Source organism: Cetorhinus maximus, chromosome 36 (assembly GCF_964194155.1).
Source record: "Cetorhinus maximus chromosome 36, sCetMax3.hap1.1, whole genome shotgun sequence".
Taxonomy (NCBI): domain Eukaryota; kingdom Metazoa; phylum Chordata; class Chondrichthyes; order Lamniformes; family Cetorhinidae; genus Cetorhinus; species Cetorhinus maximus.
This window is the reverse complement of record NC_135914.1, coordinates 4347821-4362334: the sequence shown is the minus strand read 5'-3', so window position 1 is coordinate 4362334 and position 14514 is coordinate 4347821. Positions and strand designations below refer to the sequence as shown.

At 55.3% G+C, this 14514-nt stretch overlaps 1 protein-coding gene across 1 annotated transcript in view; it reads left to right on the top strand.

Annotated features, from left to right (window-relative positions):
• LOC144672238 (DNA-binding protein Rfx5-like) overlaps window positions 1–6425 on the top strand; it is a 24787-nt gene extending 18362 nt beyond the window's left edge. The window contains exons 8-10 of the mRNA XM_078534078.1: window positions 251–452; window positions 1364–1455; window positions 2659–6425. Of these exons, the coding sequence (XP_078390204.1) occupies window positions 251–452; window positions 1364–1455; window positions 2659–3603 (1239 nt within the window). The 3' untranslated portion in view covers window positions 3604–6425. The remainder of the gene's footprint in view (window positions 1–250; window positions 453–1363; window positions 1456–2658) is intronic.
• Window positions 6426–14514: the final 8089 nt, after the last annotated feature.

Below are 14514 nucleotides of genomic sequence, written 5' to 3'. Positions count from 1 at the left end.
GTCATGGTGGGGGTGGGGTGCAGGGGAGAAATCGCCCCGGTGTCCTGGGACCCAATATTTATCCCTCAAAGTACCATTTCTAAAAGCGTTGATCTGGGTCATTATCACGTTGCTGTTTGTGGGAGCTTGCTGTGCAGAACGGGATCGAGGGGCTGGGCGGCCTGTTACTGTGGTTCCTAACCCGCGGGACGCAATTGCGCTTGCGCCGTCTCTTGTTTCCCTGTCCCCGACCCCCCCCCAACCCCGACAGGTGGACGCCAAGGAGGCGGACAAGTCACACCAGGACGAGGTGCTGATGTCGGCGGCCATCAGCCTGATCTGCGAGTGGGCCCAGCGGGTGCTGATGAGGCAGTTCGACACGGTGGTGGACCTGGCCCGCTTCCTCGTCAAGGAGCACCTCATCAGTCCCAGGACCAAGAACGCCGCGGTGGTGATGGAGGAGCTGATGACCGGTGAGTCAATTCCCTTCAACGCCCCCCCACCCATCTCTCACACTGGCTCGCAAGCCCCTTCCCCCCCGCCGAATCGGAGCATCCTCACCAACGCAGGAGGAGGCCGTTTGGCCCGTCGTGGCTGTGCTGGCTTTGGGATCCACTGAAGCCCCGCATTCTCTGCCCACTGCCCCTTTCCCCAGCACGCTCCAGATGAGACGTTAAACCCTCTCGGCTGCGTGTATAAGATCCCGCGGCCGTGAATGGGAAAGGGAGCAGTGGGGAGGGTGGGAGATCTCCCCGGCGTCCTTTACGCCCCTCAACCAACATCACGGAAAGGAACCGATGACCCGGGTCGCGATCGGATGGCTGTTCGCGGGATCTTGCTGTGCGCAGATCGGCGGGGCCGCGTTTCCCATGATGCAACGGCGAGCGCACTTCAAAGAATCGAGTGCCCCCGTCCACCGTGAAACGGGCAAGGCCCCGGCCTCCCGTTATTAGTCAGACTCTGTTTGACGGCGTCTCTGCGAAGGGCCTCGAGGTTATCCCGCTGTGTTGACGGCGCTACGTAAAAATAAGTTGTTGTGTCGCTCTCATAGGGAGGGGTCGAGGCGAATCGCGGAGATGCATTTAAAGTGTTGGGGGGTGGTGGGGGGGAAGCTGGATGAACGTACGAGGGAGAAAGGAATAGAAGGATATGTTGACGGGGCTGAGGGTGAAGAGGGGGTGGGGGAGGCCGAAACACCGGCAGGGAGCAGAGGGGCCGAGTGGCCTGTTTCTGTGCGGTTAAATCCCTGAGAGGACGGAGAAGGAAACTGAGGGGAGGAGCAGTAAGGCAGACAGAGACATGCTAAGCGTCTCTTCTTGCGCGTTCTTTATCGAGTTCTAGAATCCTGTTCACACCCTCCCTTGTGGATTTGGTTAATTGGCAGAAAACATGCTGAAGTCACAGAAGGACATAAAGCTGCAGCCACAGCCCAAGAACGCTGGTCAGGAGAGCGAGGAGAAACCTCTGGACGCGCAGGTGAGTGCCTTGTAACTATGACTCGGTCCTGGCAGCCGTGGGCACCCCTGGCATTGTCCTGCATGCACTGTGGTTTGACAGAACCCAGTGGCTTGTCACCAGGCCCCTTCACGGGGCACTCAGCCACCTTCAGGCAGGCCGGGAATCGCATGTAGGTCAGCACGAGGAATGCTGGCCGATTTCCTCCCTTCAGGGACTGCGGTGTGACCGTCCCGTTTTTTTTTTTAACCAGAAACCCGCAGCTCTCGTCTCTTGAGTCGGAAATCGAGGGTTCGAGTCCTCGCTCCGGAGACTCGAGCTTCGTAGCCCAGACCGACACTTTCAGTGCCAGCGCTGAGGGGGCGCCGCACTGTCAGGGGGTCAGTACTGAGGGGGTGCCGCACTGTCGGAGGGTCAGTACTGAGGGAGCGCCGCACTGTCAGAGGGTCAGTACTGAGGGAGTGCCGCACTGTCGGAGGGTCAGTACTGAGGGAGTGCCGCACTGTCGGAGGGTAGTTACTGAGGGAGCGCCGCACTGTCGGAGGGTCAGTACTGAGGGAGTGCCGCACTGTCAGGGGGTCAGTGCTGAGGGAGCGCCGCACTGTCCAGGGTCAGTGCTGAGGGGGCGCCGCACTGTCAGGGGGTCAGTACTGAGGGAGTGCCGCACTGTCAGGGGGTTAGTACTGAGGGAGTGCCGCACTGTCGGAGGGTCAGTACTGAGGGAGTGCTGCACTGTCGGAGGGTTAGTACTGAGGGAGCGCCGCACTGTCGGAGGGTCAGTACTGAGGGAGCGCCGCACTGTCGGAGGGTCAGTACTGAGGGAGTGCCGCACTGTCGGAGGGTCAGTACTGAGGGAGCGCTGCACTGTCAGAGGGTCAGTACTGAGGGAGTGCCGCACTGTCGGAGGGTCAGTACTGAGGGAGCGCCGCACTGTCGGAGGGTCAGTACTGAGGGAGTGCCGCACTGTCGGAGGGTCAGTACTGAGGGAGCGCCGCACTGTCGGAATGACTCCATTAACCGTGAACCTAGTTGGGAGGTCCTGAGGCGGTGAAAGGCGCTGGAGAATTGCGAGTCTTTCCTCTTTCAAAGTCGGACCTTGTCCACTAAAGGCGCGTCGGTGTGTAAATTGGTCAAGGGCTCGGCGGTGGTGGTGATGGGACAATGGACCGAGAATGTGGGGCCCAGGGAGGCGAACGGACATAAAAACCTCCTCTTTTGTTTCAGCCCAAACAGCCGGAGGCCCCCAAAGTGACTGCGGCCAACCCCCAGGGGGGGAAGGAGGTGCGGCCGGGAGGGAACCGCGGGAAGCAGACCACCGCGGCCGACGTGGACAATGTCATAAACCGCTACCCACCCATCTGGCCCAAGGCCCAGACCAAGAAGCTGCTGGCCATCTCCACGGCGCCCTGCATCGCCCCGTCGGCCCTGCCCGTCAGGATGGGCACCCCGGTGGGCGCGGGGGTCATCGCCGCGGGTCCCCTCCCCCTGCTGAAGAAGGTCACCGTCATCCTGCCGGGCTCGGTCCGGCTCCAGGGGCCCGACGGGGGAGGCCCCGCGCCGCCCAAGGGCCAGGAGCCAGCGGGCGGGCCCCGTGCCGACCGGACCAAGGGCCCCCACCCTCCGAAGGGCCCGGCCGCTGGCCCCTCACCGCACAAGCGGCCCGCCGGCTCGCCGGGGGAGAAGCAGGCCCCCAAGAGGAAGCGGGGGCGCCCGCGCAAGGTGGTGGCAGGGCCCCGCCCGCGGGAGGACCCCGTAGGAGCGGCCGAAGCCGCTGCAACCGGTGGCGGCGGCCGGGCGGTCGACGCCAAGGAGGGTCCAGCCGTCCGACCCGCTCCATGCCCCCCCGCCGCCGAGGTCACCAAGCCCAGCCCTCGCCTCTCGCCAGCCGCCCCGCCGCCAGCCAACGCCGTCGCCGTCGTCGTCTCATCGCCGCCGTCTCCCCCCGCCCTCTCCTCGTCCACGGGCAGCTCCGGCAAGCCGGCGGCCCCCAGCGACCCCCCTCCCCGGCTCCCCGCCCTCGGCTCGCCGCCGCCGCCCAGAAAGAACAGCGGACCCTCGGAGCCGGGAGCCCGCAAGACGTCGGTGATCCGGCCAATCTGGTGGACCGGTGCGCCCGGGAACCGGAGGACAAGATCGCCGACGCACAAGGCGCCTACGGATCACCAGTGACAGTAGCTCGTAGCCCAATCACAGGCGTCACCTTAATTCCCGGCCAGGAGGCGGAAGACGGGGGTGGGGGGGCACATTCAACTCGGGCAGGCAGGGCAGAACGGCACTCTTGTATCGGCCAGCTGTGCGCCCTGCCCAGGACTCTGCTCAGTATTGATTTCAACGTGTCTGGAACATTAGACGTGCGCTCGGAGCAGTGGTAGATGCCATCCCACCTGTTCTGCGTCACCCACCCAAGTCAAGTTTCACCCCCTTCCCGAATCCCGAAGGGAGAGTTCGGCGGACTATTGGAAATGCCAATCTGCTTAAAAACTCTTTTTGTTTTCTCTCCTTTGGACTAGTTGATAAATTTTGATAATTTGCACGTCTTCACGTTGCTGTAACTTGTTCGACCAAAAAAAAGGAAAAAAAAAATTTGGGTTTAAACGCAACACCAGAAACACACGTGACAATTTTTTTATACTGGTCTAATGCCTAAAAGGGGGAAGAGTTGGGGACGGTTCGAGACAAACGGTCAATATCGCTGCAAAGTACCATCCAGTGTTCTCCGCCAAACAGTCTACAGAATCTACTTTACAAAACGAGAGTCCCGCAGAACTGCAGCGAACGGAACTCCTGCCTGGCACTACAGCAAAGTCCTGTGAGCGGAGGATAGCAAACGAACAAGTGATCTGCGTGAAATCAGTCCCAGGCACCTGGACTCCCAGGCGTGATTGGCGGCGGCTTGAGAAGTTAAAACAGGCGTCTCCCCTTCCGGCTGAGACGCGTGCCACTCCGAGCGTCCAACTCGTTTTAACCCTTTTAACCCCCTGACCGAGAGATATTTGTTAACGTTCCGCTCGACAAGACCTCGCTGATAATGTTCTTCTTTCAGTCCGTGCACCAGCTCCCTCTCCCCGGGTTTACTGAGCAGCTTCAGGATTAGGCGGTTCCCTGTCAGTTGTCATCCTTGAGCGTCCTCCACCTCCACCCTGCGCCTTTCCCGGGTGGGTAATGGTTGGCTATGCTCCGTGGTGTTGCGTTGCGTTGGAGATATTTGACCGGGTCGGGGGAGGGAGGGGTAGGGGGGGGGCGGGGGGGCGGTGGGGGGATTAATCCCATCATTTACCCCTCAGTCAACATCACTTAAAGATCTGAGTCACGATCGCATTGCTATTCGTGGGATCTTGTAGTGTAGAATTTGTTTGCTGTGTTTCATACATTCCAACAGTGAGCGTACTCCTGAAATTGGCTGTGAGACGCTTTGGGATGTCCTGAGGCTGGGAGGGTGCTATAGAAATGCAGGTCTTCCTTTTAGTTCTCAGCCTCTGAAAAGTGCAAATCGTCATCGGAGGTGTGTGTTGGGGGTGGGTGCCCAAGAGCAAGTACGAATTGCCAAAATCCTGCTGCGAGGAGTAGCCTGAATATTCGATGAAGCAAAATATTTTCACGGTGAGGATTTGTGAGGCTCCTTGTGTTTTGTTACGGTTTCCCCAGCCATGGAGATTACAGGTCTCGCCTGTGCTTAACTTCTCTCTCTCCCTCTTTGTCTCGTGCACGCACTCACACGGCGCACACATACTTACTTGTCAGTCGGAGGGATTAAAGAGCCGTAGATGGACTTTGACTGAACTTGGTTTCAATTTTCGAACAACGGGCCGTGAAATCTTAGTGAGCGGTGAGTCAAAACTGCAGCTGTGAAGCGAGTGGGAGGAACAAGTTAAACATCTGTCCGATTATTGCCCTCCCCACCCCATCGTCGCTCTCCCCTACTTCCGATAACTCCAGCGTGACAGCTCCGGGGTGCAGTGGGGAGTTTTGGAAATCGACGCGGAAGTTAGGAGATTGGGAGAAGATACTCGTTCTTCTGCAAACGTGCAGCACAGGAGGAGGCCATTCGGCCCATCGTGCCTGTGCCGGCTCTCTGAAAGAGCTGTCCGATTAGTCCCGCTCCCCCTCACCCCGTTCCTCCTCCCGTCTCCCTGCAGATTGTTCCCCTTCAAATATCTATCCCGTTCCCCCTTGTTTTTTTTGTAATTTGCTGTTAGATCTGGAAGGCACTGCCTGAGAGTGTGGCGGAGGTAGCTTCTGGCAGGACTTTCAAAGGAGAATGGCACCATTCCCTGAAGAGAAATAAAAGAGATTGTTGGGGCTGGAGGGAGCAGCTCGGGGGGTGGTGGTGGGGGGGGTTGGGGGGCGTGTGGAAGGCCGGCGAGCGATCCTCAGTGAGTCGATCGGGCAAGGAGTCAGCACGTGGCACGACGGGCAGAGTGGCCTCCCTCTGCGCTGTAACCGTTCTGGCATTTTGGTGAACCACTCCCCACCCCCCAGGCTGTCGCTCTTTTACAAGCTTCATACCATGACACACTGAGGAATTACTGAGACTATAGAGAGAGAGAGAGAGACAGTGAAAATGAACACATTAATGGGTTTAACATATTTGTCAGATTCCTGAAACTCTTTACAAATGGAATCATCAGTTCCGGGAAAGATTTTTGCACTGATGTCCTGTCTGCAAAAAAGAACACGTGTAAACGACGAACAGAGGGTTGGGAAAGGTTTTGTTCAAATCGATTTTTAAAAAAAAAAATGTCCTTTTACATTTCTTATTAAACAAGCTTTGTGCTAAGCAGGGTTGCAGGTCCTAATGAGTCGTTTTGCCAGGGACGTAAGTTACGGCAGCAACTTGCATTGATGTAGCACCTTTGTCAGAGAAAATCAGTCCCAAGGTGCTTCACTGGGGTCTGAACGGAAAAGGTTCGACTCGGAGCCGCACCGGGAGATGTTAGAACAGGTAACAGAGTGGGGCTCTAAGGAGCATCTGAAAAGAGAGAGAGAGAGAGAGAGAGGCGGAGAGGTTTAGGGAGGGAATTCCAGAGCTCAGGGCCCCCAGGCAGCTGAAGGCACGGCCGCCAATGGTGGAGCGATGGGAATCGGGGGATGGGCAAGAGGCCGGAATTGGAGGAGCGCAGAGATCTCGGAGGGTTGTAGGGGCTGGAGGAGGTTACAGAGACAGGGAGGGGGTGTAGGGGCTGGAGGAGGTTACAGAGACAGGGAGGGGGTGTAGGGGCTGGAGGAGGTTACAGAGACAGGGAGGGGTGTAGGGGCTGGAGGAGGTTACAGAGATAGGGAGGGTTGTAGGGGCTGGAGGAGGTTACAGAGATAGGGAGGGGTGTAGGGGCTGGAGGAGGTTACAGAGATAGGTAGGGGCTGGAGGGGGTTACAGAGATAGGGAGGGGTGTAGGGGCTGGAGGTTACAGAGATAGGGAGGGATGTAGAGGTTGGAGGAGGTTACAGAGATAGGGAGGGGTGTAGGGGCTGGAGGAGGTTACAGAGATAGGGAGGGATGTAGAGGTTGGAGGAGGTTACAGAGATAGGGAGGGCTGTAGAGGTTGGAGGAGGATATAGAAATAGGGGGTGAGGGGCATGGAGGGATTAGATAACAAGGATGAGTGTTTTAAAACTGAGGCATTGCTGGATCGGGAGCCACTGTAGGTCAGTGAGCAACCCAGGGGGAGGGGGTGATGGTTAAACAGGACTGGGTGTGAGACAGGATACGGAGGGGGGTGGCAGGGTGGGGCGGGGCTAACAGAGCTTTGGAACGAGTTGAAGATCACCGAGGGAGTGAAAGAACAAGGACAGCTTGTCCCAATGACCCGCCACACCTCACAATTGCGTGCACAACATCCAGGCGGCTAACCGAGAAGCAAGAAACAAAAACCCTGCTACCAATAATCAGGAAGAGTGGGAAATTCCTCCCTGAATACGGAGCAATTCGGCAAACTTGGGGGTGGGGGGCGGGGAGTGCCGGTGACGCCCACAGATTATTACTGAGATTGCACATCTGACCCATTGCCCTCTTTAGATGTGTCATAGTGTCTTTCCTCTCAATGGATTTGCCCCTCACTCCAGCAATAACTAACTCCAGAGAGAGAGAGAGAGAGACTGATCTTTCATGGCTTCCTCTAACCCATTCGCCTATGTACTGAGGGACTTTCGTTTTTTTTTTACAAAAGTGAAATATAATGATTGTTAAAAATGTGAATAATAAAAACAATTTGATGACATATTTGTTTCTCTAGTGTGTGCCTTTGGTTCCCGCTGTCGGGCGTCTTGAATCTTGACGGAGTGAGAGAGCCGTGTTGCTGAAGCTTTTCGTCTTGCACGCATCAGGACAAACACAAGAATGCCTCATCTCAAACTCTCACAACAATTTATACCGCAGGAGAAAAGGGTGACGATTGGTTGGCCAGTCCACTCTGATTGGCCGAGGTGTTGCCGTGGAGAAAGCAACGGGGGACACTATTGGCTCCCCAAGTGCTCTGAAATTCAACGACAAGGTGCCAGGCTGGAACATATTCCTTTTGTGTGCAGAGACTGTGTCCCTGTGTATGAATGTACCTCGTTTCTCGGAAGAGTGAGTGAGCCATGTTACGAGCTCGACCAATTAGCTTAAGTTGGTGTCGTTATTAGCACCTTCGGGATTGTTCAGCAAGTTGTTGATATGTTGGGATCCGCTCTCTGCAAACAAAAGGAATATGCTCAGGCCTTCATCTTCCCCCTCTGGTTCTTTTGCCGATTTTGTTCAATCTGTGTCCCCAATGGTTACCGACCCTCCTGCCAGTGGAGAGTTTCTCCCTATTTACTCTATTGAAACCCCCTTCATGGTTTTGAACGCCTCAATAATTCAATCTCCCCCTTAACCTTCCCTGCTCCAAGGAGAACAATCCCGGCTTCTCTGTCATTTCTTCACCAAGACAAATTGTAACAATAATGTCACCCTGGCTGAAGGCACTAACCCAGCACAGACCATGGTTGGAAATCCTATGTACAGATGAAGCAGGTCAGAGGCTGGGAATCCTGTGGCGAATTACTCACCTCTTGACTCCTCCAAAGCCTGTCCACCATCTTACCGGGCACGAGTCAGGAGTGTGATGGAATGCTCTCCACTTGCCTGGATGAGTGCGGCTCCAACAACACTCAAGGAGCTCGACACCATCCAGGAAAAAGCAGCCCCGCTTGATCGGCACCCCATCCACAAACACTCACTCCCTCCACCACCGACACACAGTAGCAGCAGTGTGTGTACCATCTACAAGATGCACTGCAGCAACTCACCAAGGCTCCTTTGACAGTCAAGAAGGACAAGGGCGGCAGATACATGGGAGCACCACCCTCCAAGTTCCCCTCCGAGCCACTCACCATCCTGACTTGGAAATATATTGGCCGTTCCTTCACTGTCGCTGGGTCAAAATCCTGGAACTCCCTCCCTAACAGCGCGGTGGGTGTACCTACACCACAGGGGACTGCAGCGGCTCAAGAAGGCGGCTCACCCACCACCTCAAGGGGGCAATTAGGGATGTGGCAAATCTCCCCAAGCACGTCGGCACTCATCAGGTCGAAGCAACTTTGTTGGCTCGGGTAGATTCGCAGGAAGATGAATGTATTCCCAAGGTTTTCTGTACAGCGAGGCGACTGGAGCCTGAAGACCAGGAGGACGCCGGGAGCTACGCCTCACGGATGCTTGCAATCTCGACACGGAGGCTCTAAACTTTGACTCTCAAGCCTGGCAGGCCCTAGCCGATGGCAGGGGGAAATGGTGACATCACCTGTGGGTGGGCGGGCAGGCGGTGCGTCACCACGACGATCAGTGCCTTGGCGACAGGCTTCCACACCGAAAACAAGGCCCCGCAACGGTAACCTGGTAACCACTGCATATGCGGCAATGGCGGCAGAACCTGTCGCATCCTCTCCGGCCATCAGCCAAAAACGCGCCATACGCAGCTACCCCGTTCCCACGGGGGACCAGCTGCACATCCACCGTTTTCCCCCAAACAAAAGGATGCTGACAATTTAGGCAAGGATACACTCTCATTGGAAGCAGTTCGGAGAAGGTTCACTCGGCTTCTTCCTGGGATGAGGGGGGTTTGTCTTATGAGGAGAGGTTGAGCAGGTTGGGCCTGTGCTCATTGGAGTTTAGAAGAATGAGAGGGGATCTTAAGATGGACCAGGGGGCACAGTTTCAACATAAGGCGTTGAGGAGGAATTTCTTCTCTCAAAGGGTCGTCAGTATGTGGAATTCTCTCCCCCGGAGAGCACTGGAGGCTGGGACATTGAGTATATTCAAAGGCTGAGTTGAACAGATTTTTGATCGACAAGGAAGTCGAGTGTTATGGTGCGGGGGTTTGGGGGGGATGCGGGCAGGCAGGAAAGTGGATTTGAGACCACTCTCGGATCAGTCATGAGCTTATCAAATGCCGGAGCAGGCTCGAGGGGCCCAATGGCCTCCTCCCGTGTCTGAGAGTGCGTTATCCTCCCCTTAAAACAGGAGGAGTGACAGTCGGGTGGCACAGGGTAAATAAGGTGTGGAAGGAATATGTAGTTGTGGGTGGTGGGGGCAATGCGCACAGGTCGCTTAGTAAGGGTCCTGACAACCATCAGGGGGGGAATATGAAGGAGTTGGCACTGCTGAGGGTCTATTGTGGCAGCGGAGAACAAAGAAAGGGGAAGGCTTTGGTGATTTAAGGGTGTTGTTATGACCCCCATTGAGACCAATAGCCTAAATCTTAGAACGACCCCCAATGGAAGAAACCTATAGAGTTAGGCCTCGTGGATTTACTGGCAGTCCCTTTAGCACAATGTGCAGTTGCAAGCGTCCTTCAAAACACTGTCTTCCTCAGATAGGGTTCAATTCCTTTAATTCCCTTTTTTTAATGTCAGATCTGGTGACCAAGTTGCCTCTGACAGCAGCTTTACTCCATTCGAGTTCCACAGATATGGTCATCACCAAAAGGTTACATTTCTGCAGAATCCCCTTAGCTCCACTCATGACAATCCTGACGGTGTGGATTCCCCAGAATCATCTTCATCCAACTACCCTGTATTCTATTCTCTGATCAATCAGGCCCTGTAAATATCTGAAGCTGCAGCAGGAAATTTATTTCACCATCCCTGCTGCTAAATCCAGTCTTCAGGTCTCCTCCTCTTCTGCTGTCACATACCCTCTCCTCAGTTTGCCTGCACTGCTGTTGAAATCTGATCTCTGACATTTTCCTTTTGGTTTCAATCAGTTTCAGTTTCCCTTGCAGCCTGAGGTAGTGATCTGACTTCCCAGAAATCTGATGTCACAGCCAGGAACCCGAAGTCACAACTTCCTTTTTCTTTCCCTCCGAAGGAACCTGAAATATTAGTTAAAAGCAAAATACTGTGAATGTTGGGAATCTGAAACAAAAACTGAAAATGCTGGAAAAACTCAGCAGGTCTAACAGCATCTGCGGAGATAGAAACAGAGTTGATATTTCGAGTCCATATGACCCTTCTTCAGAGCTGAAGAGAAGTGGCGATGTGACGAAATTTATACTTATCTTCCTCCAAAGAAAAGGTATGGCTATAGGTACCCGCATGGGTCCCAGTTATGCCTGTCTATGGGGTATGTGGAACATTCCTTGTTCCAGACCTACTCAGGCCCCCTCCCACAACTCTTCGATACATCGATAACTGTTTTGGTGCTGCTTCATGCTGTCCTCTGGACCTGGAAAAATTTATCAATTTTGCTTCCAAATGTCCACCCCTCTATCACCTTCATATGGTCCATCTCAGACACTTCCCTTCCCTTCCTTGACCTCTCTGTCTCCATTTCTGCTGATAGACTGTCCAGCAATATTCATTATAAACCCACAGATTCCCACAGCTAGGTTGACCACAGCTCCTCACACCTTGACTCCTGTAAGGACTCCATCCCATTCTCTCAGTTTCTTCACCTCCATCGCATCTGTTCTGATGGTGCCACTTTCCAAAACAGCGCTTATGGCATGTTTTCCTTCTTCCTTAACCGAGGTTTCCCATCCCACGGTCGTTGACAGGGCTCTCAACCGTGTCCGACCCATCTCCCGCGCATCCGCCCTCACACCTTCCCCTCCCTCCCAGAACCCTGATAGGGTCCCCCTTGTCCTCACTTTTCACCCCACCAGCCTCCACTTTCAAAGGATCATCCTCCGCCATTTTCGCCAACTCCAGAATGATGCCATCACCAAACACATCTTCCCTTCACACCCCCGTCGGCATTCCGCAGGGATCGTTCCCTCCGGGACACCCTGGTCCACTCCCCCATCACCCCCAATGCCTCAGCCCCTTCCAACAGCACTTTCCCATGCAATCGCAGAAGGTGCAACCTTTACCCCCTCCCTCCTCACTGTCCAAGGGCCCAAACACTCCTTTCAGGTGAAGCAGTGCTTCACTTGCACTTCCTTCAATTTGGTCGTTTTGCATCCGCTGCTCCCAATGTGCTGTCCTCTACATTGGGGAAATGAAATGCTGACTGTGTGACCGCTTTGAGGAACACCTCCGGTCTGTCCACAAGCATAACCCAGACCTTCCGGTCGCTTGCCATTTCAACACACCACTCTGCTCTCATGCCCACGTGTCCGTCCCTGGCCTGCAGCAATGTTCCAGTGAAGCCCTACGCAAACTGGAGGAACAGCACCTCCTTCCGATTAGGCACTTTACAGCCTTCTGGACTTAACACTGAGTTCGAGAACTTCGGACCACGAACTCTCTCCCCCATCCTCAATCCCTTTTTAAAAATCCCCTTTGTTCCCCACTTCATTTTTATTTTTTATTCACTTATTTTTATTCATTTACCCGTGGTTTTATCCACCCTTCTATCCTATTATCTATCCTTTCTTTCCCCCACCCCATCCCCTACCAGGGCCACTTATTACTTATTCCATGTTGTTCTTTCCCGCAATGCTACCCTTGTCCTGCATTCTGCTTTCTTACCTTTATGCCACTATCAGCACCTCTTTTAGCACAAACCGCTACCATTAATACCCCCTTTGTCCTTTAGTTCATGACATCTTTGTCAACCCCTCCTTAGCCCCCAACTATCGCTGGCCTTCCAGTCTAAATTTCATCACATTTCCACTTCTCTTCGGAGCTCTGAAGAAGGGTCACACTAGACTCGAAACGTTGACCATGTTCCTCTCTCTCTCCCTCCCTCCACAGATGCTGCCGGACCCGCGGAGTTTTTTTTCCAGGCACTTTCGGGCTTTTGTTTCTGAAATTGTTAAGTTTCTCTTTCAGTCATAGGGACCGTCTCAAACATTCGACGAGCAATCTGGGCAAGACAACTCATGCTTTCTTCACTCTTCCTGCCCACCCCACCCCACTCCACCCCACCCTACCCTACTCCACCCCACCCCACCCTACTCCACCCCACCCTACTCCACCCCACTCTACTCCACCCCACCCTACTCCACCCCACCCTACCCTACTCCACTCCACCCTACCCTACTCCACCTCACCCTACTCCACCCCACCCCACTCCACTCCACCCCACCGCGCCCTACTCCACCCCACCCTTCTCTGCTCCACCCCACCCTACCCCACCCTTCTCTGCTCCACCCCACCCTACCCCACCCTTCTCTGCCCCACTCCACCGCGCCCTACTCCACCCCACCCCACCCTTCTCTGCCCCACCCCACCCTACTCCACCCCACCCTTCTCTGCCCCACCCCACCCTACTCCACCCCACCCCACCGCGCCCTACTCCACCCCACCCTTCTCTGCCCCACCCCACCCTACCCCACCCCACCCTTCTCTGCCCCACTCCACCCCACCCTACTCCACTCCACCCCACCGCGCCCTACTCCACCCCACCCTACTCTGCCCCACCCCACCCTACTCCACCCCACCCCACCCCACCCTACTCCACCCCACCCCACCCTACTCCACCCCACCGCGCCCTACTCCACCCCACCCCACCCCACCCTACCCTACCCCACCCCACCCTGGTCCCACAAACTGTGGATTTCATCCCAGTTGGTATGGGGGTTGGACGGAGGGAAGGATCCCTCAGGGAAGGGGTGGGGTGGGGGAGGGGTTGGTGGGGAGTGAGGGAAATAGGGGGCCAAAGGCACATGCGCAGGGGCAGGGAAGGAACCTGCACATGCGCAGTGTGTGTGTGGTGGGGGAAAGCTGGGAGAATCCGGCATATGCGCAGTGTGTGTGTGTGTGGGGGGGTGGGGGGGAATTCAGCACATGCGCACTAGGTGAGGAGGATTTAACACATGCGTAGTGGCGGCCGAGTCCTAGGCACATGCGCAGTGGAGGCAGGGCCCCCCGCACATGCGCACTAGTGGCAGTCTCAGGCTGCGAGTAAAAAAAAAGCAGAAAAGGAATCGGCGACGATGGCGATGGGGAGCTGAGGGCAGCGGGATCTCCCTCCAGGTTCTTCATTCAAAACAAAAACCACTCCTCCCCCAAAAAAAACGGAAAAGGTCGGTCGAATCGTTTACCGTCAAGCCTCCCTGCTCGGGGACTAAAGAACAACCTTTGTGCGGGTTTTAAAACCAGCGAGCCGAGCGACAACCTAACTTAACTGCACCCGGCGGAAGTCCCGCCCACCGATCGCCCTCCCCCTTCGCCCATTGGTCGCCTTCGGCTGGGTGACGACCGCCGTCCCACCGCTGATTGGACAGACAGGCTGCCTGTCACTTTGACTGACGTGTTTGAAGGTGTTAAGTTAGGTTGCGGGGAGGGGGAAGTTTGTGTTGAGGGGAAATGGGGCTGGATGCAGCCTGAGCCTGCTAGAGACCTGGAGAGGGGATATAACCTGTTAAACAGCAGCCTGAATACCTGGAGAGTGGACTTAACTTGTTAAACAGCAACCTGAATGCCTGGAGAGGGGACTTAACCTGTTAAATAGCAACCTGAATACCTGGAGAGGGGACTTAACCTGTTAAACAGCAACCTGAATACCTGGAGAGTGGGTTTAACCTGTTAAACAGCAACTTGAATACCTGGAGAGGGGACTTAACCTGTTAAAAAGCAACCTGAATACCTGGAGAGGGAATTTAACCTGTGAAATAACACCCTGAATACCTGGAGAGGGAATTTAACCTGTTAAAACAGCAACCTGAATATTTGGAGAGG